This window comes from Bombina bombina, chromosome 4, assembly GCF_027579735.1.
Source record: "Bombina bombina isolate aBomBom1 chromosome 4, aBomBom1.pri, whole genome shotgun sequence".
NCBI lineage: Eukaryota > Metazoa > Chordata > Amphibia > Anura > Bombinatoridae > Bombina > Bombina bombina.
The window spans coordinates 238,920,660-238,944,796 of record NC_069502.1 but is presented as its reverse complement, the minus strand read 5'-3'; the positions used below and the strand labels follow the sequence as shown (position 1 = coordinate 238,944,796).

The 24,137-nt window shown below is 38.1% G+C and overlaps 1 protein-coding gene across 1 annotated transcript in view; it reads right to left on the bottom strand.

The window, feature by feature from the left end:
- COPB2 (COPI coat complex subunit beta 2) overlaps positions 1-24,137 on the bottom strand; it is a 46,020-nt gene that overhangs the window by 4,190 nt on the left and 17,693 nt on the right. The window contains exons 10-17 of the mRNA XM_053709852.1: positions 23,762-23,872; positions 14,168-14,256; positions 13,582-13,688; positions 11,426-11,569; positions 11,099-11,229; positions 7,594-7,801; positions 7,309-7,419; positions 5,263-5,477 (exon numbers count right to left, since the gene is read on the bottom strand). Of these exons, the coding sequence (XP_053565827.1) occupies positions 5,263-5,477; positions 7,309-7,419; positions 7,594-7,801; positions 11,099-11,229; positions 11,426-11,569; positions 13,582-13,688; positions 14,168-14,256; positions 23,762-23,872 (1,116 nt within the window). The remainder of the gene's footprint in view (positions 1-5,262; positions 5,478-7,308; positions 7,420-7,593; positions 7,802-11,098; positions 11,230-11,425; positions 11,570-13,581; positions 13,689-14,167; positions 14,257-23,761; positions 23,873-24,137) is intronic.

Below are 24,137 nucleotides of genomic sequence, written 5' to 3'. Positions count from 1 at the left end.
CCCTTTTCTTTCCTATGGCATGGAGAGTCCACGATGTCATTCCAATTTCTAGTGAGATATTCAACTGCTGGCCAGCAGGAGGAGGCAAAGAGCACCCCAGCAAAGCTGTTAAGCGTAACTTCCCTTACCCATAATCCGCAGTCATTTTCTTTGCCTCTGTCAATGAATGATGTGCGAAGTTGGTGTCTGAAGATATTTAACCCTTTTATGGGTACTTTTCCATGCAAGCAAGAATTGGGGTCTAGCTGTGTCCTTGACAATCTCTTTAGTAAGAGTAGTGATGGCTTTTAGCAGTTGAAAGGAGGCGAGGTTGTCTTTGCTTTACTTTTAACACTTTGCTACCCTTTTGTAGAAAGCCAGAGTTCGTTACTCTGTTCTTTCTTTTCATACAGGTCCATGACAGGGAGTGAAGTACCTGCCACACCTAAGGAGCAGTATTTGTCCTGCAGCTGGATCTAAGGTAAGTGCCTTTGCCTTCTAGGTAAAGAAGGACAGCAGCATTTAAGAGGTCAATCCTCATACAGATCCATTTTGGGACATAATAATCCTTTAAAATTATGTATTCATATTGTGGACAATTTTTTTTACATATTGGTGTTTTAAAAGACCAGTATGAGAGTTATGGTTTAGTTCACTTGGCTTAAGGAAGAAAAGGTTAATCGGTAGAGGATTTCCTTTATTAGATGATCAGACATATGTGTATGCTTTCTATGTTTAGAGGCTAGTACATAGGTTATGACACTTGATGGGGCTTCTCTGATACCGTATTAAGCTAACGGTTTTATTATCAGTCGTTTTTATATAACAAGCAGTTAACTTTTCGCACACTTTCTGAGTGGCACAGTTACTTTTTGTCCTGCTTACGTGACGCCCGCACTTCCGCTTTATCGGAGCGGAGCTGTTAAGGAGTATATAGTGAGGCATTGTCTGCGTTGCGGAGCTGTGTTGGGTTTGATGTCTTCAACCGGATCATTTATAGAGGAATGTAGAAGAAAATACACAGAGGCGCCACAATGGCCTAGTACCATCAGCACCAGGGCAAGAGATAGGAAAATGGACAGGTACTCACAAACGTGGTGCACCCTATGGTGCTAGTGGGGCAGGCTGGAACTTTAGCAGTAGTCCAGCTCACTGAACAAAACCTGACTCTGAATCAATCCAAGGAGTATCCACAGGATTCTTCTCCAGCTCTTATTCTGGGAATACAGAATGGACCAACATAGCCTAGTACTGTATAACAAGGCAAATTTGTAAGATAGAAAAAACACACTTACAAAAAGAAAAGCACCTCCAGGTGCAATACAGGCGGACTGGAACTCCACAGCCGCTCACCAGCTGACTGCTCTCCTGCCCAGCAGATATAGCTTACAAACTCAGGTTCAAGGTAATGGTGTCCAAATAACTCCAGCAAGTGTATATTAAAAACAATTTTTCTTTATTAAAAGCTTTTAATAAAGAAAACATTTTTTAATATTAGATCAGTCTGTGGATAAATGCTTACTTTGCTTAGAGGCTCAAATTGTCATGCCAATCCAATTTTGTTCCTCATGTTTATCTAAAACTTTAAAATTTAAATTCTAAATGACTCCCTTCTGAGCCAAGTGACTCTCAGGATAATGTTGTGCGTGACATGCCTAAGCTTTCTCCTCAAATGGCCCAAGACTTAATTGTTTCTCATACTGTGCCTTCTGTGTTCGCTCATCCACCTGGGGGTGTTTATTTACCTGTGGATTTTGCCGCTTAGTTTACTTCTGCAGTATCGGCGGCTTTGTTAGCTTTTCCTTCTTCGGGTAAGCGTAAGAGGAAATCTTAACAATTGCCTGCTAGTAAGGCTTCTGACCTCTCTAAGTCTGCATTGGTCAACCTTTCTCAATTGTCTGATGAGAATACTTCAGTAGCTTCTGAAGGTGAAATCTCAGACTGACACTTTAGCAGAAAAATCTTCAGAATCTGAAGAGGTTAATTTTAGATTTAAGCTTGAACACCTCTGGTTACTACTGAAGGAGGTCCTAGCTACTTTGGACAACTCAACCTTTGGTTGCTGTCAACCCCACAAAGTCTTCTGAACTGGATAGAGTTTATGATTCTCCATCTTCTGAGGATGTTTTTCCTGTTCCAAGGAAGATGTCTGAAATTATAGCTCAGGAATGGGATAAGCCATGGGTTCCTTTTCCCGCCTTCCCCTGTTTTAAAAAAAAAAATGTTTCCTGTTGCTGACAATTCGTGACTCATGGTGCACTGTGCCTAAAGTAGGAGGAGCTATTTTTACTCTTGCTAAAAGAACTACCATTCCTATAGAGTAGAGTTGCTCTTTTAAGGATCCAATGAATAAGAAGCTAGAGGCTTACTTAAAAAAAAGATGTATATCCATCAAGGATTACAGTGGCAACCTGCGGCAAGTATTGCCACGGTTGTGGGAGCAGCATCTTATTGGTGTGATGCCCTGTCGGATCTTATTTCAGAAGAGACTATGGTAGAGGAGATCCAAGATAGGATCAAAGCTCTTAAATTGGCCAATACCATTATCTGTGATGTCAACATGCAGATAATTAGACTGGGATCTAAGATGTCTAGTTTCACTGTGCTAGTCCACAGAGCTCTGTGTTTAAAATCTTGGTCGGCTGATGTTTCTTCAAAGGCCAAGCTTTTGGCTTTACCTTAGAAGGGTAAAACTCTGGACCTGGTCTGGCGGAAATCATTTCAGAGATTACGGGTGGAAAGGGATCTTTCCTACCTCAGGTCAAGAAGAACAGACTTCTAATTTTCGTTCCTTTAGCAACTTCAAGGGACAGAAGTCCTCCTCTTCCAAACCAGACCAATCCAGGTCCACTTGGAAATCCAGCCAGCCCTGGAACAAGGGAAAACAAAACAAGAAGCCTTCCGCTGACTCTAAATCAGCATGAAGGGTCCGCCCCGATCAGAGTTTGATCAGGCTCTCTCTTTTTCGTCAGGCTTGGATACGCAATGTCCCAGATCCACGGGCTGTGGACATAGTATCCCAGAGTTACAAAATAGAAATCAAGTCTTGCCCTCCAAGGGGCAGATTTCCCCTGTCAAGACTATCCTCAAACCAGGTAAAGAGGGAGGCCTTCTTAAATTGCGTGAAGGACCTATCCTCCCTGGGAGTTATTGTACCAGTCCCTCTAAAGGAACAAGGTCTAGAATTCTATTCAAATCTATTTGTGGTTCCCAAAAAGGAGGGAACTTTTCGTCCCATTCTAGATCTAAAGTTTTTAAACAAATTCCTCAGGGTTCGTTACATTCTTCCATTGGTCCAGGAAGGTCAGTTCATGATGACCATAGACCTGATGGACCCGTATTTACACGTTCCAATTCACAGGGATCATTACCAGTTTTTAATATTTGCCTTTCTGGACATGCTTTTCCAGTTTATTGCCCTTCCGTTTGGTCTTGCCACAGCTCCCACAATATTCACAAAGGATCTGGGAGCCCTATTGGCAGTGATCAGATCCGAGGGAATTGCTGTGGTGCCTTATCTAGACGATATCTTGGTTCAGGCATCATCTTTTCAACTAGCAAAATCTCATACACAGATGATGTTTTTCTACGTTCCCACAGGTGGAAGGTGAATCTGGAAAGAGCTCCAGTGAGGGTAGGTGATTGCCATCTACTACGGAGTTGCACATCTATGTAGTCAGGAGTTCCGTTTACACAGAGTACCTCTTTTAACCCTCAAGATGGATCTTTCTTTTTCTGCAGTCGGATCGATCAGCAGATTCAAAATAGCCCAATTTGAGCAGACGATAGTTTCTTTATGTGACAAGTTGGCACAATAATAGGAGGTCCGTCCGTGGTAGCTGCAGCAACAAAATGCCAAAGAAGCTATCTACGCGTTTCAGCCGTTATAGCCTTTATCAATGGCTGGATTATGGGTAAGGGAAGTCTTTGCTGGGGTGCTCTTTGCCTCCTCCTGCTGGCCAGGAGTTGCAATTGGAATGACGTCATGGACTTTCCATGCCCGGAAAGAAATTTATCAGGTAAGCATACATTTTGTTATTTGTTCCAATGGTAAATACTAGTGTTTCACAAACACTAGGATTTGCCATCACTTTAAGGGATGGAAAGCACTTTCTGTGTCAGGTATTAATGAGTTGATTAATAAAAACTTTGTATGCAAATGACAACAGAATTATATGATATAAAGATAACCTCTAAAGCTCAATTCTGAATGTTTTTTTTATAAATGGCAAGGACTTATGTTATTACCTATATCAGCTCAATTACAATTTATTTCACCAATATCTAGATCATCACACGTCTATTCAGCTATACATGAAGGTATTTTACCTTGATATTGGCAAGTTTCTGATTATGATCTCTATTCTAGAGGCGAAGGCACGTGGTGGGCTTTTATTTGTGATTATATATATATATATATATATATATATATATAATTTAAGATATTAAGAAGATTACTTAGACTTTTTATTTTTTTATTTAGCTTAGTTCAAATTGATGTGGAATAGATTTATTTGTACTTGGTACAATCAAGTTTTGTACACATATGGTAAATATGGAAATGTAACGTTATTATTTGTAAAGTATATACTGTATATCATACATGCATGTGGTATCAATTGTCTGGAATTATGATATATCTACATCTTTCTGTATCTTTAAATATAAAAAAAAAGATTTAAATTTCAACTGAGTGTAATAAAGTTATATCAGTTGTGTACTCCCTACTACTCTTCATTGGCTGACAGATACTTACTGCTAATGCTCGTGGCGTAGGGAGTACTTATAAGCTAATGAGCATTGGTAGGAAATGCATAACTGATACTGGCATATAAATTTACGTTTTAATGTAAACAGATTTCACTTTATTAAGCAAAAATGCCAGTGTGTTTAAATGCTGTTCTTTCTTATGGACAAAGAATTTTTTTTTCTTCATCGAGTAAAGCGAGTTTTATCATCACATTTTATTGGACCTTTATCTTTTGCTGCCTCAACTACAATCTTTTGCCATTTTGGGGCTTTTTTGCCATCTACTGCAACAGTCCGATTAATTTTTTGTAGTATTTTATTATTTTCAAGAAGGAACCAACTGTTCCACTACAAATTGAGTTATAAACGCAATAGGTTTACTACCCTGCAATACTCAAAGGAAAACCTGGTGTTCGTACCCAGTGGACAGACTCCTTTACCTTAAGGATTACTGCTACCTCATCCAAAAGACAAAACAAAAAGCTTCAGCATTAGTAAAACTGATGGAGGGAATACTGCTATGGTCTCACTTACTTTCCTAGTAAGAAGTAACTTAGAAAAGCCACATTATTCTTGCCATCTCTCTCTGCCCCTTCAGCCAACTTGTTCACCATGGTGGAATTCCCAGAGGAAGTGGCCAGGAGCAAAAGACCTCCATAGTCCTGGGCATTGTGAAGACATTCCTGTGCCAACCCAAACTGACATTTGCTGATTGCAAGTTCTGCTAGCTGCTTCCATTTCTGCTCAGACTGTGTGGGGAAATGAGAAATTAAACTGTCTTAAAATGGACAAGTTTCCAATTTACGTTGGTTATCAATCCGTGCAGTATTTATATATGTACACTTTGAGGCACCAGCTCCTACTGAGCATGTGCAAGAGTTTATAGTGTTTATGTACATGAGCATGGGCAGGGTTATGGAAGAAACTTTAGAATTTGTTAAAAAAAAATTCTGCTGCTCAATTGAAATCCATAGTAAGTGCTATTGCATTGTCTTATTATGAATTTGTTGGTTAAGCATTTAACCGTCCTTTAAAACGGAGGAATAAAAATTTAAAGCAAAGAGTAAAAAACAGTAACCTACAATGAATGACACTATTAGTTAAGGTTTTACATTTTCTGTAATATTCTAAAGCATATAAAGGAGATGGCACAATTCAATAAAAATTAAAACAGAACAAAGAATTTGTATCCCCGGAAAGGAGTCGGCTAGACAGACAATATGATTTATGTTTGAGCCGGTCACCTTTTACAACCTCATTTCAGTTAAGCTTTTTATGCTTAGATGGCTCTACAATACAAACATTCATCTCTCTGTGAAATTTGCCTACACAGGGTTAAGTGTTCTAGATCTCCTCCTCAGTCCTGGAAATGAATGGATGTGTCTAAATGTACATTTCTTATTGATCACTTTCCATATGTTCAAAGAAACACTTCTGTTATATAAAGAGCATGTTATGTTTTGAATTATAGCAATGTTTAAGGTTTTGTGACATCAGCCCAAATTGACCCTCTGCTATTATAGCACATATACTTTATGAGCTAGTATTACTGTAAGGATCAACCAATTAAGCAGCTCAACAAAAGTTTTTTATAACACTAAAATCTTTGATATATTAAGAGCCAAGGCTAATGTTAATGACTGGTTTTGTTCATGTATTAATTTTTTACGTTTTCCTATAAAGATCTCCTCAGTACTCATACGAATGCCTTACAGACCTAGTTTTAATGTAATCAGTATTCATGGTAACAAACTAATTACCTTAAATAGATGCAGCTATTTTACCTTTTTTATAATATTCTAACACTCAGTAGAAGGTTAATTGTTATATTCCCTTGATAAACATACTTTGGATGGGTATTCCGGTCTCTGTTGAGCTGCCTTATTATTTATACATTTTCTGTTATACGTTCTTTTATGCTGATGGGCTTGTTGATACCGGTCAATTATTTCACTTATGTTTGGTTTGTAATAAAGGAGCATGGGTCGCACTTAAGATGGGATTTGAATAGTCTTTGTTTTGTGCTCCATAATGATATACTAAAATGTAAGAAACCTCTATACATTTATCAGCATCTAATGTTCGCATTCTTTGTAATGTTTGAATTAACTTTACTTTATTACTGTCAGAACACTTGTTCCACATTTAGAACATCTTGGTTTGCATTCAGTAGCAGTATTAATACCGCACTGTTATAATTTGTAAGGTATCGACCATTTTATTTTCCAGTTTGTGAAATGTAATACCTTTGCATTGGTTACCTCAATATGCTTTTATATTATTGTATGTACCTGTGCTTCTTTAATTAAAATTACTAAAAAAAAAAAAAAAAAAAAAAAAACACAGAACAAAGAATATTACAAATAAGTATAAAGCTTTTCTTAAAAATAAAAAAATAAGGATATAATTAGTGTACAGTGAGAAATGTATAATCAGATCAGATTATGTAATAAACGTCTACATTGATATAGTAAAAAGCATTACACTAACTCTAATTTCTAAATTAATTTCACATAAATCAGATAATTTGGTATGACATCTCCCATAAAAGCTTGGTAATATATGGGTGTTATACTTTACCTCTGCTTCCACAGCTAATTGGTTGGCGATCTGGAGCTCTCCTAGCTGTAAAGCCAGTTCGAAACGGTGTTCTGGATCAGTGGACACTGCCAGAGCTTGTTGCTTAAAGCCCTTATAGAAAATGTAAAAAAAGATAAATTCATTAACACACAAACTACACTTGCCCCAACAATAACTGTCTAAAAAAAGCCTTACAGGCATTTGGCCAGCAAAGTTCAGGTGAACACACAATAAGGCCACTAATTAAGAATATGTCTTAACACTAATAGTACTATAACCTCTCACCTGTTTCTCCAAAAAGTGAGCCACACGCGTCCTCTGCTCCTTGGGGATGGTTGGGATTACTTTGTCAGCCATGCTGAAATCTCTCCTCATTACAGCTGTCTGATATTCCAGAACTGACACAAGCAAAGAATAACTGACAATGTTCAGTTCCTTGTCTCCCAGATAAAGGCGATTATCTTTGGGGATATAACCAAGCAAGTACATGGTCCTGTAAAGATATGGCAGATACACTATATTTGCAAAGCAGTCCTAAGGGTTTTAAATCTGTAATTAGCTTAACTGCAATACACACAGAAAATTAAGGCAATGGTTGTACTCCATTGTGAGAATCAAATACAGTTTTGTTAGTGAATCATACGTCAATATACCTACATTGAAAATCTTTGTAAAAGGTGGCTAAGAGACAATAGCTCTACATTTGTTATTATAATGCATCCTGTAAACACAAGATTTCAGAAAGATTGTGTGCTTATTTAATGTTTTAATACATTTATATTTTATGAAGATGTGTTGCAATGCAGTTCCTACTCGACAATATATACAACAAATATAAGATATGGATGATGTCCCTTTAATGACTATCATGATGTAACCCATTAAAATAAGAGAGAAAGAAGACCTAAGCTGTCTACTATAGAAGTTGGAAAGGGAAGGACTGCTGAAAAGTGCCTTTTATAACTTTCTACTTACTACAAATGTTTTGGTGCACTAATAAATTAAGGCCTGGATTACGAGTTTTGCGTTAGAGGCTGTGCGGTGCTAACAAGCAGTTTTCCCTCACCGCTCACTTACATACAGCGCTGGTATTACGAGTTTTCAGAAACCCGTTGTTAAAAGACAAGAAGTGAGCGTTGAGCAAAATTTTGCTCATTACCGCACTTCAATACCAGTGCTGCTTAAGTCAGCAGTGAGCTGGTCGTACGTGCTCGCGCACAATTTCCCCATTGGAATCAACGGGTAGAGCCGGCTGAAAAAAAGACTAACACCTGCAAAAAAGCAGCGTAAAACTCAGTAACGCAGCCCCATTGATTCCTATGGGGAAATAAAATTTATGTCTACACCTAACACCCTAACATGAACCCCCGAGTCTAAACACCCCTAATCTTACACTTATTAACCCCTAATCTGCCGCCCCCGAAACACCTACATTATAATTATTAACCCCTAATCTGCCGCTCCGGACACCGCTGCCACCTACATTAATACTTATGAACCCCTAATTATATTTATGAACACCCTTACATAAATATAATTTAAATAAATCTAAATAAATATTCCTATCATTAACTACATTATTCCTATTTAAAACTAAATACTAAATTCAATCCTAAAAACTAAGTTCAATCCTATTGGCTTATCCAATCAGCCAATAGAATGCAAGCTCAATCGTATTGGCTGATTGGATCAACCAATAGGATTGAACTTCAATCCTATTGGCTGATTGCATGAGCCAATAGGATTTTTTCTACCTTAATTCCGATAGAATTCTATCAGCCAATCGGAATCGAAGGGACGCCATCTTGGATGACGTCACTTCCGCGTCGGATGGATAAAGATACAAGATGCCGTCTGGAGGACCACTTCGCCCGGCTTGGATGAAGACTTCTCCCGGTAAGTCGATCTTCAGGGGGTTAGTGTTAAGTTTTTTTAAGGGTGAATTGGGTGGGTTTTATTTTTAGGTTAGGGACTTTGGGCTGCAATAGAGCTAACTGCCCTTTTAAGGGCAATGCCCATCCAAATGCACTTTTCAGGGCAATAAGGAGTTTAGTTTTTTTTTTAGATAGTATTTTATTTGGGGGTTGGTTGTGTGGGTGGTGGGTTTTACTGTTAGGGGGGTTGTTTGTATTTTTTTTTTCTCTAGGTAAAAGAGCTGATTACTTTGGGGTAATGCCCTGCAAAAGTCCCTTTTAAGGGCTATTGGTAGTTTAGGCCAGGTTTTTTTTTATTTTGATAGGGCTATTAGATTAGGTGTAATTAGTTTATTATTTTCTGTAATTTAGTGTTTGTTTTTTTTGTACTTTAGCTAATTTAATTTAGGTAATTGTATTTAATTTAGTTAATTTATTTAATTATAGTGTAGTGTTAGGTGTTAGTGTAACTTAGCTTAGGTTTTATTTTACAGGTAAATTTGTATTTATTTTAGCTAGGTAGTTATTAAATAGTTAATAACTATTTAATAACTATTCTACCTAGTTAAAATAAATACAAACTTGCCTGTAAAATAAAAATAAACCCTAAGTTAGCTACAATGTAACTATTAGTTATATTGTAGCTAGCTTAGGTTTTATTTTATAGGTAAGTATTTAGTTTTAAATAGGAATTATTTAGGTAATGATAGTAAATTTTATTTAGATGTATTGTAATTATATTTAAGTTAGGGGGTGTTGGGGTTAGATTTAGGGGTTAATAACTTTAATATAGTGTTGGTGATGTTGGGGCGGCAGATTGCGGGTTAATAAATGTAGGTAGGTTGCGGTGACATTGGGGCGGCAGATTAGGGGTTAATAAATAGTATGTAGGTGTCGGCGATGTTGGGGCAGCAGATTAGGGGTTAATACATACAATGTAGGTAGTGGTGTCCAGAGCGGCAGATTAGGGGTTAAAAATTTTATTATAGTGTTTGCGATGCGGGAGGGCCTCGGTTTAGGGGTTAATAGGTAGTTTATGGGTGTTAGTGTACTTTTTATTACTTTAGTTATGAGTTTTATGTTACGGCGTTGTACCATAAAACTCTTAACTACTGACTTTTAAATGCGTTAGGACTCTTGACAGGGTAGGGTGTACCGCTCACTTTTTGGCCTCCCAGGACAGACTCGTAATACCGGCGCTATGGAAGTCCCATAGAATAAAGACTTTATGAAGTTTACGTAAGTCGTTTTGCGGTAAGACCAAAGAAGTGTGCGATGACCCCAAACCTTCAAGACTCTTAATAGCGGGCGTAAAAAAGCAGCGTTAGGACCTCTTAACGCTGCTTTTTTACCCTAACGCACAACTTGTAATCTAGGCGTATGATTTTAAAGGGACATAAACCCAATTTTTCTCTTTTATGATTCAGAATTTTAGACAACTTTCCAATTCACACTTATCAAAATTTCCCTTGTCTTCTTTGTATAATTTGTTGAAAAGCAGGAAGGTAAAGGTCATGAGCATGCATCTGCAGCACTATACGGCAGCAGTTTTGCAAGGTTCTTCTACATTAGCAAGAGCACCAGAGTGCAGCACATTTTCCTGCCATGTAGCAATAGAGATTTGTGGACACTGCCTATCTAGATATCTCTTTACCAAAGAATAACTTGAGAACTAATCAAATTAGAAAATAAAAGTACATTAGTAATTAAAATTGTAAGCTCTGTTTGAATCATGAAATTATAATGTGGAATTTCATGTCCCTTTACCTGATTTAATCTATGTACAGAATACTAGAAGTCCTTTGGTGCATGACCGCAAACACACACACCTGTCCCCATGTGCCATTTTACTGGAATTAGTGACAGAAGTCTCTCACCTGTCTAAGTGTGCAATGGTAACAATCTCCCCACCTACATAGTAGTTCAGTCTGTTCACTGTGCTGGTGTAAATAAAACAATCACCAACCCACAGTCCAGTCTTCACTATTTCCTGAATTTCACCAAGAACCTAAAAAAAGGAAATAAATGTTAAAGTTAATGTAAGAGGACGCTCATAAAAAGCCACTGCATCCAAACCTTGGTCTGAACATGTTATTTGCTTTGCGATTACAAATTATGAAGGGTCAGAGCCTCAACAGTAATCTGTAAAATGCCCGACTTTACTTAAATCAGAGGACATTAGGCTAAACAAGAAGTCTATGCACCTCAAAAGCTTCCTCAATTCCATCTTCCGACACTCCCTCATGTGTCTCCTGTGCTGCTGCAACCTTCTCCGACATGTATTTCAGAATGAAGAAGGATTCTTCAGTAGCTATACAGACTAGTTCTCCAGAATCGGACCAGAAAATCTGCAGAAAACAATTAGCATTGGTTATTTATACACCACCACTAATGATACATAAACATCTGAAATAACATGCAAGGAAGTCTCTTTTAATGTACTAGTGCCACTCTGTACGACACATTTAATTCTACGCCAAGCAAATAAATCTCTAGCCTTCAACTAAAGGAATCTGTATGTCACCAAAAGGAAAGCAAGAATAAGAAGATTGAGATTAGGTACGCTTGAAGGGACAATAATGTCAAAATTAAACTCATGATTCATACAGGGCATGCAATCGTAAACAACTTTTAAATGTACTTCTATTATCTAATTTGCTTCACTTTCTTGGTATCCTCAGGAGCAACAATGCACGAACGAACGAGACACATATACACACACCTCTTTATTGGCTCACCCAGTTTATATAGCTAGCTCCAAGTAATGCATTGCTGCTCTTTCAACAAAGGATACCAAGTGAATAATTTAAAACAGCATGCTCTTTCTGAATCATGTAAAAATTGGGTTTTATGTATAGAACCATAACCTGCCCATTAATTCTATGATGTGCCATTTAATGTAAACAGATTTGCATAATATGCACAATAATATAAAACAATAAAAATAAACTACATAACATCACTTTATACAAGTTTCAGTGAAATACAAAAACATTCAAATACAAAAAAAGTTATATTTGCATAAAAAAACCAAAAAAAACAAATGGGATGTTGAGGAAGGGGGGTGGCTCTGAAACAGGGTGTGGTTACTGTTTGGACAAACAGACAACTGTTGGGAGATATCAGCCCTTAAGTTTTTTTTTAATGCCAATATCATTTATTTGTATTTAAATATTTCATATTTTTTAATATTTAAAAGGGACATTAAACAATAAATACATTATATAAACATAGTATTGATGATATTCCCCACCTCCCTTTACTCACGGGTGCCACCATGTTGAAATCTGTCTTTCACTACATTCCAGTGCTGACCCACTTGCACAATTGCAGCAACTCTCCATCAGATACCGGCAGTGTATCCTAGGTTCCATAATGGCAGCACCCATGATTAGAGGGAGGTGCATGAAATGCCGCTAGTTTTCTTTGTTTCTCTTTTATAAAGCTATATGTAATTACTTTACTATTATTTGTACCTTCTCTTTTTATACATACAAGATATTTGTTTTATGATAACTAGTTTTCAGTGTCCCTAACAAGACTAAAGTTCTATTTTCCAAAGTTTTAATACTAATAAAATGACTTGGAAAGCGATATATTGCAGGGCTTTTTGCAATCTGAAATCCTTACTGGTACAGCCAATAATAGGTTGCCCTATCCAAGTTAATGGATACAACGTTATTACTTACAGATACACAAACTGGACCAAATATCTCATGGGTTGCAAAATTCTAATTGTTCAAAAAGAGCCAATAATGAATGTTTAAAATAAAACAAAGCACTTTCAATGGGAAAATGTTAGTTGTTCAAATTTTGCACTTTTAAATCTTTCATAGAACATTTGGCAGCTCCTAGATTCTTTGGAAATAAGACAACTGTCCATCCCTGAGAGTAAGGAATTATAGGTCTGCCGCCAAAAGTAGTATCCATAACGACAATAAGAAGACACTGTTTCTTAAACAATTTAATTTAAAATAAGTTGTCATTTTAATTTGTTAATTTGTATTCAGAGATTTAAGCATAGCAATCTGGGCAAATAATTATTTTCACCGCTAATCACAGAAGCCTCCAAAAGTTGCTTTTAAAAGTATTTAACCCTTTAGTTCAGATTAATTTTTATTTATATTCTGACTAATGTGATTAACCAAACCTGGGTTTAATGATGGATATCCTAGAACTTTGCAAATACTCAGCGTCGTCACAAAATCAATCTGTGCTACTTGCAATGCACCCAATGCATTCTGTATTAGGCTATACATTATTACACCATGACTGTACCCTTTTAGACTACACATATCTGCATATTAGTGTAAACGTTTATTTCATAAATGTGATTAGATGTGTGCAGAATTTAACTCACATGCTTAGGCTGGATTTCAATTCTCCGAATAAGTTCCGTGTTCTCCCAGTCATAGAAAGCTAAACCGTTGACAGAGCGGACTCCCAGCAAAAATCCACCATAGATACCTGCAAACAGTTCAAATATTTCCTATTAATGTGAAGTCAAGTATGCTTATCAGGTGGAATTGGCAAACATTTCCACTATGAAGTGGGGAATCCTGTATTCATAAGCATACATTCATTTTTATTTACCAACATAACTATGTAATACTCAAGACACAAGGTAAACAATGGCACTATGATATGCAATCCGCACTAGTAGTAGTTGTGGCAATATATAAATTGTAAATTTGCTGCTATATTACATGAAATACGTATATATACAGATAGGTGGGGGGTGCTTTGCATTAAAGTTAATTAGTAAGCAAAGGTAGTGGATATAGAAATCATTTCTTTCTATAACTATGTAATACGTTGGGAATTAATCATTGTAAAAAAGGAGAAATACTACAGAACCTCATCAGGTACTATCTTCTACACAAAATGGTGCAATGTGACCATTATAGAGATCACAGCAAATACTAAATGATATTTGGGAAACCCACCTTCTGCGCCAAAGTCTGGTTTGAAACTTTTCTTTTCCTTGAAATTCTTGAAGATCTTCACCACACTGGTGCTCTCTCTAATGGCATACCTACATGTGAAGTAGACAACGGCATATGAACGGGGTGGCTTTTAGAACATTTTAAATCCTAAACGTTGAAACAATGTGCTGACTTAAGGCTTAGGGCCATAATCTGAACTGGATATTGTATTGCATTCTGCATAACTGCTTTTTACAATAAACTTCCCATTGAATGTATAAATGAATCTATATGGTAGTCATTTCTATTACCCAGCAGGCATGTTATAACATAACAGAACACACAAAGAAACCGCGATATGCTAGAGTGTTAAATTAGTAGCATTGATGCCACTTAAGAGATAAGTACAATTTTAAAGGGATATGAAAAACCCAAAGGATTTATTTTGTGATTAAGACAGAGCAGACAATTTTAGAGGGATATGAAAAACCCAAAGGATTTATTTTGTGATTAAGGCAGAGCAGACAATTTTAGAGGGATATGAAAAACCCAAAGGATTTATTTTGTGATTAAGGCAGAGCAGACAATTTTAAAGGGATATGAAAAACCCAAAGGATTTATTTTGTGATTAGGACAGAGCAGACAATTTTAAAGGGATATGAAAAACCCAAAGGATTTATTTTGTGATTAGGACAGAGCAGACAATTTTAAAGGGATATGAAAAACCCAAAGGATTTATTTTGTGATTAAGACAGAGCAGACAATTTTAAAGGGATATGAAAAACCCAAAGGTTTTATTTTGTGATTAGGACAGAGCAGACAATTTTAGAGGGATATGAAAAACCCAAAGGTTTTATTTTGTGATTAGGACAGAGCAGACAATTTTAAAGGGATATGAAAAACCCAAAGGATTTATTTTGTGATTAAGACAGAGCAGACAATTTTAAAGGGATATGAAAAACCCAAAGGATTTATTTTGTGATTAAGACAGAGCAGACAATTTTAAAGGGATATGAAAAACCCAAAGGATTTATTTTGTGATTAAGACAGAGCAGACAATTTTAAAGGGATATGAAAAACCCAAAGGATTTATTTTGTGATTAAGACAGAGCAGACAATTTTAAAGGGATATGAAAAACCCAAAGGATTTATTTTGTGATTAAGACAGAGCAGACAATTTTAAAGGGATATGAAAAACCCAAAGGATTTATTTTGTGATTAGGACAGAGCAGACAATTTTAAAGGGATATGAAAAACCCAAAGGATTTATTTTGTGATTAAGACAGAGCAGACAATTTTAAAGGGATATGAAAAACCCAAAGGATTTATTTTGTGATTAAGACAGAGCAGACAATTTTAAAGGGATATGAAAAACCCAAAGGATTTATTTTGTGATTAGGACAGAGCAGACTATTTTAAAGGGATATGAAAAACCCAAAGGTTTTATTTTGTGATTAGGACAGAGCAGACAATTTTAAAGGGATATGAAAAACCCAAAGGATTTATTTTGTGATTAGGACAGAGCAGACAATTTTAAAGGGATATGAAAAACCCAAAGGATTTATTTTGTGATTAAGACAGAGCAGACAATTTTAAAGGGATATGAAAAACCCAAAGGATTTATTTTGTGATTAGGACAGAGCAGACAATTTTAAAGGGATATGAAAAACCCAAAGGATTTATTTTGTGATTAAGACAGAGCAGACAATTTTAAAGGGATATGAAAAACCCAAAGGATTTATTTTGTGATTAGGACAGAGCAGACAATTTTAAAGGGATATGAAAAACCCAAAGGATTTATTTTGTGATTAAGACAGAGCAGACAATTTTAAAGGGATATGAAAAACCCAAAGGATTTATTTTGTGATTAGGACAGAGCAGACAATTTTAAAGGGATATGAAAAACCCAAAGGATTTATTTTGTGATTAAGACAGAGCAGACAATTTTAAAGGGATATGAAAAACCCAAAGGATTTATTTTGTGATTAAGACAGAGCAGACAATTTTAAAGGGATATGAAAAACCCAAAGGATTTATTTTGTGATTAGGACAGAGCAGACAATTTTAAAGGGATATGAAAAACCCAAAGGATTTATTTTGTGATTAGGACAGAGCAGACAATTTTAAAGGGATATGAAAAACCCAAAGGATTTATTCTGTGATTAGGACAGAGCAGACAATTTTAAAAAAGTTTCCAATTTACTTCTATTATCAAATTTGCTTTGTTCCCATGATATTCTGTCTTGAAGAGATACCTAGGTAGGCATCTGGAGCACTACGTGGCAGGAAATAGCGCTGTCATCTGGTGCTCTTTCATATGGATACAATTTTTAAAAAATGCTGCCATATAGTGCTGCTAAGCTTACAGCCCTGTTTTTCAAAAAAAGATAGCAAGAGAAAGAAATTTTTAATAGAAGTAAATTAGAAAGTTGTTTAAAACTGCATTTTCTATCTGACTCATGAAGGCAAAACGTTGGGTTTCATATCCCTAGCATGCTGAAACAGAAACACAAGCACTAATATGAAAGAGGAGGGAAACAAAATGTAGACATTTTTTTAAATCCTTTACAGACTATAATGTTTTGCATAGGATAGGCTTAGATGAATACTGGGTATCGGGCTATCATGGTAACACCAGAACAGGACTTTGTGTTTGCGCCCTTTGTGGGGGTTAAACGCATACGACTTCCAGGGTGAATAGTGAAAAAAAATACATGCTGTAACTAACTGGAACATGTCATTTTCCAATAACCCCCCCCCCTCTCCCTAAATAAAAACACACAACCACCACAGGCTATTAAGAACGTGTGTATTAAGAACACCCCAGTTGAGAAAATGTGAATTATTATTTATTTTTTTCCTGGTTTTTATAATTTTGAGCTTAGTTAAAGTGACACTCAAGTGAAAACTAAACCTTCATTATTCAGATAGAGCACACGATTTTAAACAACTTTCCAATTCACATCCATTATCTAAATATGCACAATCTATTTATTTGCACACTTTAAGACACCAGCACCTACTGAGCATGTGCAAGAATCACAGAATATACAGATATGCATTTTGTGATTGGCTGATGGCTGTCACATGATGCAGTGGGAGAGAAAATACAACCAAGATTTGCCAGATTTACTACTCATTTGAAATTCAAACTAAGTGCTTTTGCATTGTCTTTTTATTATGCATATAATGCTATGCTACTGTGTCACTGACTCAGGTGTACAATATCTTACGTCTTTTTCTTATAGCTTCCTTCTCTGATTTATGCATCAGTTAACTGTTCTTGGCCACTTAAATTAGTGATTCTCAAATCCATTTGTACTTTAGTTGCATGAATTGGTTAAATTGTTAAAGGAACATGAAAGGCAGCAATATTCTTTTGTGATTCAGATAGAGCATGCACATTTACACAACTTTTCAATTTTCTACATTCTCTTGGTATTTTTTGTTGAAGGAAAAAAACATAATTTATGCTTACCTGATAAATTCCTTTCTTCTGTAGTGTGATCAGTCCACGGGTCATCATTACTTCTGGGATATTACTCCTCCCCAACAGGAAGTGCAAGAGGATTCACCCAGCAGAGTTGCATATAGCCCCTCCCCTCTACGTCACCCCCAGTCATTCGACCAAGGACCAACAAGAAAGGAGGAACCAAGGGTGTAGTGGTGACTGGAGTATAATTTAAAAATAAGTACCTGCCTTAAAAAACAGGGCGGGCCGTGGACTGATCACACTACAGAAGAAAGGAATTTATCAGGTAAGCATAAATTATGTTTTCTTCTGTTAAGTGTGATCAGTCCACGGGTCATCATTACTTCTGGGATACCAATACCAAAGCAAAAGTACACGGATGACGGGAGGGATAGGCAGGCTCTTTTATACAGAAGGAACCACTGCCTGAAGAACCTTTCTCCCAAAAATAGCCTCCGAGGAAGCAAATGTGTCAAATTTGTAAAATTTGGAAAAAGTATGAAGCGAAGACCAAGTTGCAGCCTTGCAAATCTGTTCAACAGAGGCCTCATTCTTAAAGGCCCAAGTGGAAGCCACAGCTCTAGTGGAATGAGCTGTAATTCTTTCAGGAGGCTGCTGTCCAGCAGTCTCATAGGCTAAACGTATTATGCTACGAAGCCAAAAAGAGAGAGAGGTAGCAGAAGCTTTTTGACCTCTCCTCTGACCAGAGTAAACGACAAACAGGGAAGACGTCTGTCAAAATTCTTTAGTTGCCTGTAAGTAAAATTTTAGGGCACGAACTACATCCAGATTGTGCAGAAGACGTTCCTTCTTTGAAGAAGGATTTGGACACAAGGATGGAACAACAATCTCTTGATTGATATTCCTGTTAGTGACTACCTTGGGTAAGAACCCAGGTTTAGTACGCAGAACTACCTTATCCGAATGAAAAATCAAATAAGGAGAATCACAATGTAAGGCTGATAACTCAGAGACTCTTCGAGCCGATGAAATAGCCATTAAAAATAGAACTTTCCAAGATAACAACTTTATATCAATGGAATGGAGGGGTTCAAACGGAACGCCCTGTAAAACGTTAAGAACAAGATTTAAACTCCATGGTGGAGCAACAGTCAGGCTTAATCCTCGCTAAAGCCTGACAAAAAGCCTGAACGTCTGGCACTTCTGACAGACGTTTGTGTAACAGAATAGACAGAGCTGAGATCTGTCCCTTTAATGAACTAGCAGATAAACCCTTTTCTAAACCTTCTTGTAGAAAAGACAATATCCTAGGAATCCTAACCTTACTCCAAGAGTAACCTTTGGATTCACACCAATATAGGTATTTACGCCATATTTTATGGTAAATCTTTCTGGTAACAGGCTTCCTAGCCTGTATTAAGGTGTCAATAACTGACTCAGAAAACCCACGTCTTGATAAAATCAAACGTTCAATTTCCAAGCAGTCAGCTTCAGAGAAGTTAGATTTTGATGTTTGAAAGGACCCTGTATCAGGAGGTCCTGTTTCAGAGGTAGAGACCAAGGTGGACAGGATGACATGTCCACCAGGTCTGCATACCAAGTCCTGCGTGGCCATGCAGGTGCTATCAGAATCACTGATGCTCTCTCCTGTTTGATTCTGGCAATCAATCGAGGAAGCATCGGGAAGGGTGGAAACACATAAGCCATCCTGAAGTCCCAAGGTGCCGTCAGGGCATCTATTAGGACTGCTCCTGGATCCCTGGATCTGGACCCGTATCGAGGAAGCTTGGCGTTCTGTCGAGACGCCATGAGATCTATCTCTGGCTTGCCCCAACGTCGAAGTATTTGGGCAAAGACCTCCGGATGAAGTTCCCATTCCCCCGGATGAAAAGTCTGACGACTTAAGAAATCCGCCTCCCAATTCTCCACTCCCGGGATGTGGATTGCTGACAGGTGGCAAGAGTGAGACTCTGCCCAGCGAATTATCTTTGATACTTCCATCATTGCTAGGGAGCTCCTTGTCCCTCCCTGATGGTTGATGTAAGCTACAGTCGTGATGTTGTCCGACTGAAACCTGATGAACCCCCGAGTTGTCAACTGGGGCCAAGCCAGGAGGGCATTGAGAACTGCTCTCAATTCCAGAATGTTTATTGGCAGGAGACTCTCCTCCTGACTCCATTGTCCCTGAGCCTTCAGAGAATTCCAGACGGCACCCCAACCTAGAAGGCTGGCGTCTGTTGTTACAATTGTCCAGTCTGGTCTGCTGAATGGCATCCCCCTGGACAGATGTGGCCGAGAAAGCCACCATAGAAGAGAATTTCTGGTCTCTTGATCCAGATTCAGAGAAGGGGACAAGTCTGAGTAATCCCCATTCCACTGACTTAGCATGCACAATTGCAGTGGTCTGAGGTGTAAGCGAGCAAATGGCACTATGTCCATTGCTGCTACCATTAAGCCGATTACCTCCATGCATTGAGCCACCGATGGGTGTTGAATGGAATGAAGGGTGCGGCAAGCACTTTGAAGTCTTGTTAACCTGTCTTCTGTCAGGTAAATCTTCATTTCTACAGAATCTATAAGAGTTCCCAGGAAGGGAACTCTTGTAAGTGGAACGAGTGAACTTTTCTTTTCGTTCACCTTCCATCCATGTGACCTTAGAAATGCCAGTACTAACTCTGTATGAGACTTGGCAGTTTGAAAGCTTGAAGCTTGTATCAGAATGTCGTCTAGGTAAGGAGCTACCGAAATTCCCCGCGGTCTTAGTACCGCCAGAAGAGCACCTAGAACCTTTGTGAAGATTCTTGGAGCTGTAGCCAATCCGAATGGAAGAGCTACAAACTGGTAATGCCTGTCTAGAAAGGCAAATCTTAGATACCGGTAATGATCTTTGTGAATCGGTATGTGAAGGTAAGCGTCCTTTAAGTCCACTGTGGTCATGTACTGACCTTCTTGGATCATGGGTAAAATTGTCCGGATAGTCTCCATTTTGAATGATGGAACTCTTAGGAATTTGTTTAGGATCTTTAAATCCAGGATTGGTCTGAAAGTTCCCTCTTTTTTGGGAACCACAAACAGATTTGAGTAAAACCCTTGTCCCTGTTCCGACCGTGGAACTGGATGGATTACTCCCATTAACAATAGTTCTTGTATGCAGCGTAGAAACGCTTCTTTCTTTGTTTGGTTTGTCGACAACCTTGACAGATGAAATCTCTCTCTTGGAGGAGAGTGTTTGAAGTCCAGAAGGTATCCCTGAGATATTATCTCTAGCGCCCAGGGATCCTGGACATCTCTTGCCCAAGCCTGGGCGAAGAGAGAAAGTCTGCCCCCCACTAGATCCGATCCCGGATCGGGGGCCCTCAATTCATGCTGTTTTAGTGGCAGCTGCAGGCTTCCTGGCTTGCTTGCCCTTGTTCCAGGACTGGTTAGGTCTCCAGCCTTGTCTGTAGCGAGCACCAGATCCTTCTTGTTTTGGAGTAGTGGAAGTTGATGCTGCTCCTGCTTTGAAATTCCGAAAGGAACGAAAATTAGACTGTCTAGCCTTAGGTTTGGCTTTGTCTTGAGGTAGGGCGTGGCCCTTACCTCCGGTAATGTCAGCGATAATTTCTTTCAAACCAGGCCCAAATAAGGTCTGTCCCTTGAAAGGTATATTAAGTAATTTGGACTTAGAAGTTACATCAGCTGACCAGGATTTTAGCCACAGTGCTCTGCGCGCTTGAATGGCGAATCCGGAATTCTTAGCCGTAAGTTTAATTAAATGTACTACGGCTTCCGAAATGAATGAATTAGATAGCTTAAGTATTCTAAGTCTGTCTGAAATGTCGTCCAGCGAAGCTAAACTAAGATTCTCTTCTAGAGACTCAATCCAGAATGCCGCTGCAGCCGTGATCGGCGCAATGCATGCAAGGGGTTGCAATATAAAACCTTGTTGAACAAACATTTTCTTAAGGTAACCCTCTAATTTTTTATCCATTGGATCTGAAAAGGCACAGCTATCCTCTACCGGGATAGTGGTACGTTTAGCTAAAGTAGAAACTGCTCCCTCCACCTTAGGGACCGTTTGCCATAAATCCCGTGTGGTGGTGTCTATTGGAAACATCTTTCTAAATATTGGAGGGGGTGAGAACGGCACACCGGGTCTATCCCACTCCTTAGTAATAATTTCAGTTAGTCTTTTAGGTATAGGAAAAACGTCAGTACTTGTTGGTACAGCAAAATATTTATCCAACCTACACATTTTCTCAGGTATTGCAACTGTGTTACAATCATTCAGGGCCGCTAACACCTCCCCTAGTAAAACACGGAGGTTTTCCAGCTTAAATTTAAAATTTGAAATATCTGAATCCAATCTGTTTGGATCAGAACCGTCAGCCGCAGAATGAAGCTCTCCGTCCTCATGTTCTGCAAGTTGTGACGCAGTATCTGACATGGCCCTAACATTATCAGCGCACTCTGTTCTCACCCCAGAGTGATCACGCTTGCCCCTTAGTTCTGGTAATTTAGCCAAAACCTCAGTCATAACAGTAGCCATATCTTGTAATGTTATTTGTAATGGCCGCCCAGATGTACTTGGCGTCGCCATATCGCGCACGTCACGAGCGGGAGATGCAGGTACTGTCACGTGAGGCGAGTTAGTCGGCATAACTCTCCCCTCATTGTTTGGTGAAATTTGTTCAATTTGTACAGATTGACTTTTATTTAATGTAGCATCAATACAGTTAGTACATAAATTTCTATTGGGCTCCACCTTGGCTTTAGTACAAATAGTACAGGTCTCATCTTCTGAATCAGACATGTTTAACAAACTAGCAAATAAACTTGCAACTTGGAAATACTATACAAGTAAAATACAATGAAAAAAACGAACTGTGCTTGAAAAACACTGAATATATATAACAGATGAAATCAATCAGCTTTGTAAAACAAAATGCAACTTAGCAAAGGCTTGTACCCAGTAGCAAGAAATAACTAACCCTGAGGCATAAAAAAGTTAAAGAATAAACGTTTTTTATCACAGTCAACTACAATCTTACAGCTCTGTTAGATTACTTCCCTCAAATTAGCTTTGAAGATCCCTGGGTTCTGTAGAGATGAACCGGAACATGCAGGAAAAAACAATGAGCTTTTGACTGAAATTTTTGATGCGTAGTAAAAGCGCCAAAAAAGGTCCCACCCCCTCACACACAACAGTGAGAGAGATTAAAAACTGTCATAATTAGATCCAGCAACTGCCAAGTGGAAAAATAGTGCCCAAACATTTTATTCACCCAGTACCTCAGAAAATGAAAACGATTTTACATTCCAGCAAAAACGTTTAACATAATTAAGAGTTATTAAAAAGCCTGTTGTATTTCTATTAGGCTAAAGTCTTACATACACAGTGTAATTCCAGTGAAGTACCATTCTCCAGAATACTAAAATGTAAATTATACATACATGATATAATGTCGGTATGGCAGGATTTTCTCAGCAATTCCATTGTTAGAAAATAAAAACTGCTACATACCTCTTTGCAGAATAAACTGCCCGCTGTCCCCTGATCTGAAGTTTACCTCTCCTCAGATGGCCGAGAAACAGCAATATGATCTTAACAACTCCGGCTAAAATCATAGTAAAAACTCTGGTAGATTCTTCTTCAAACTCTACCAGAGAAGGAATAACACACTCCGGTGCTATTAAAAAATAACAAACTTTTGATTGAAGAAATAAACTAAATAAAATCACCATAGTCCTCTCACACATCCTATCTAGTCGTTGGGTGCAAGAGAATGACTGGGGGTGACGTAGAGGGGAGGGGCTATATGCAACTCTGCTGGGTGAATCCTCTTGCACTTCCTGTTGGGGAGGAGTAATATCCCAGAAGTAATGATGACCCGTGGACTGATCACACTTAACAGAAGAAACATGTACTACTGGAGAACTATCTGAACACATCAGGTAAACCAATAACAGTCAAAAATGTTCAGCCACCAATCAGCAGTTAGCTCCCAGTAGTGTGTTGCAGCTCCTGAGCCTACCTAGGTATGGTTTTCAACAAAGGATACCAAGAGAATGAAGCAAATTGGATAATAGAAGTAAAATGGAAAGTTGTTTACAAACTGTATGCCCTATCCCCATCACTTATTACCATTGTTGGGTTTCATGTTCCTTTAAGCGACCCTCTTCTAATCTTAGAGAAAACTTACTCAGAGGAGTCATGAGCCCAGACAAACTCCTGTGCAGATCCAAAACTCTTGTTCCTTAGGGCCATAGCAGTGTAAATGATGTATTCTCCATCTCCACACACCACCACAAACCTGAAATGTAGAAAAGGTTTAGACTGTTTTTCAAATGCTCAGTGTGACAAAAGAAATTAAACTTAAGCATTTACCACTTGTACTAACACTCAGGATCCTTAACCCCCTTCCTGATGGTACTTATTTGTTACATCGTACCAAAGTTCTGATGTAAACAAGTAAAAAATTAAAATCACGTGATTTCAATGATGGGATTGGGTCAGTGGGGAGTGCCTATGATGCTAGACACGCCCTCCAGTCCGCGATTCCCGTTAGGAAGCCGTTA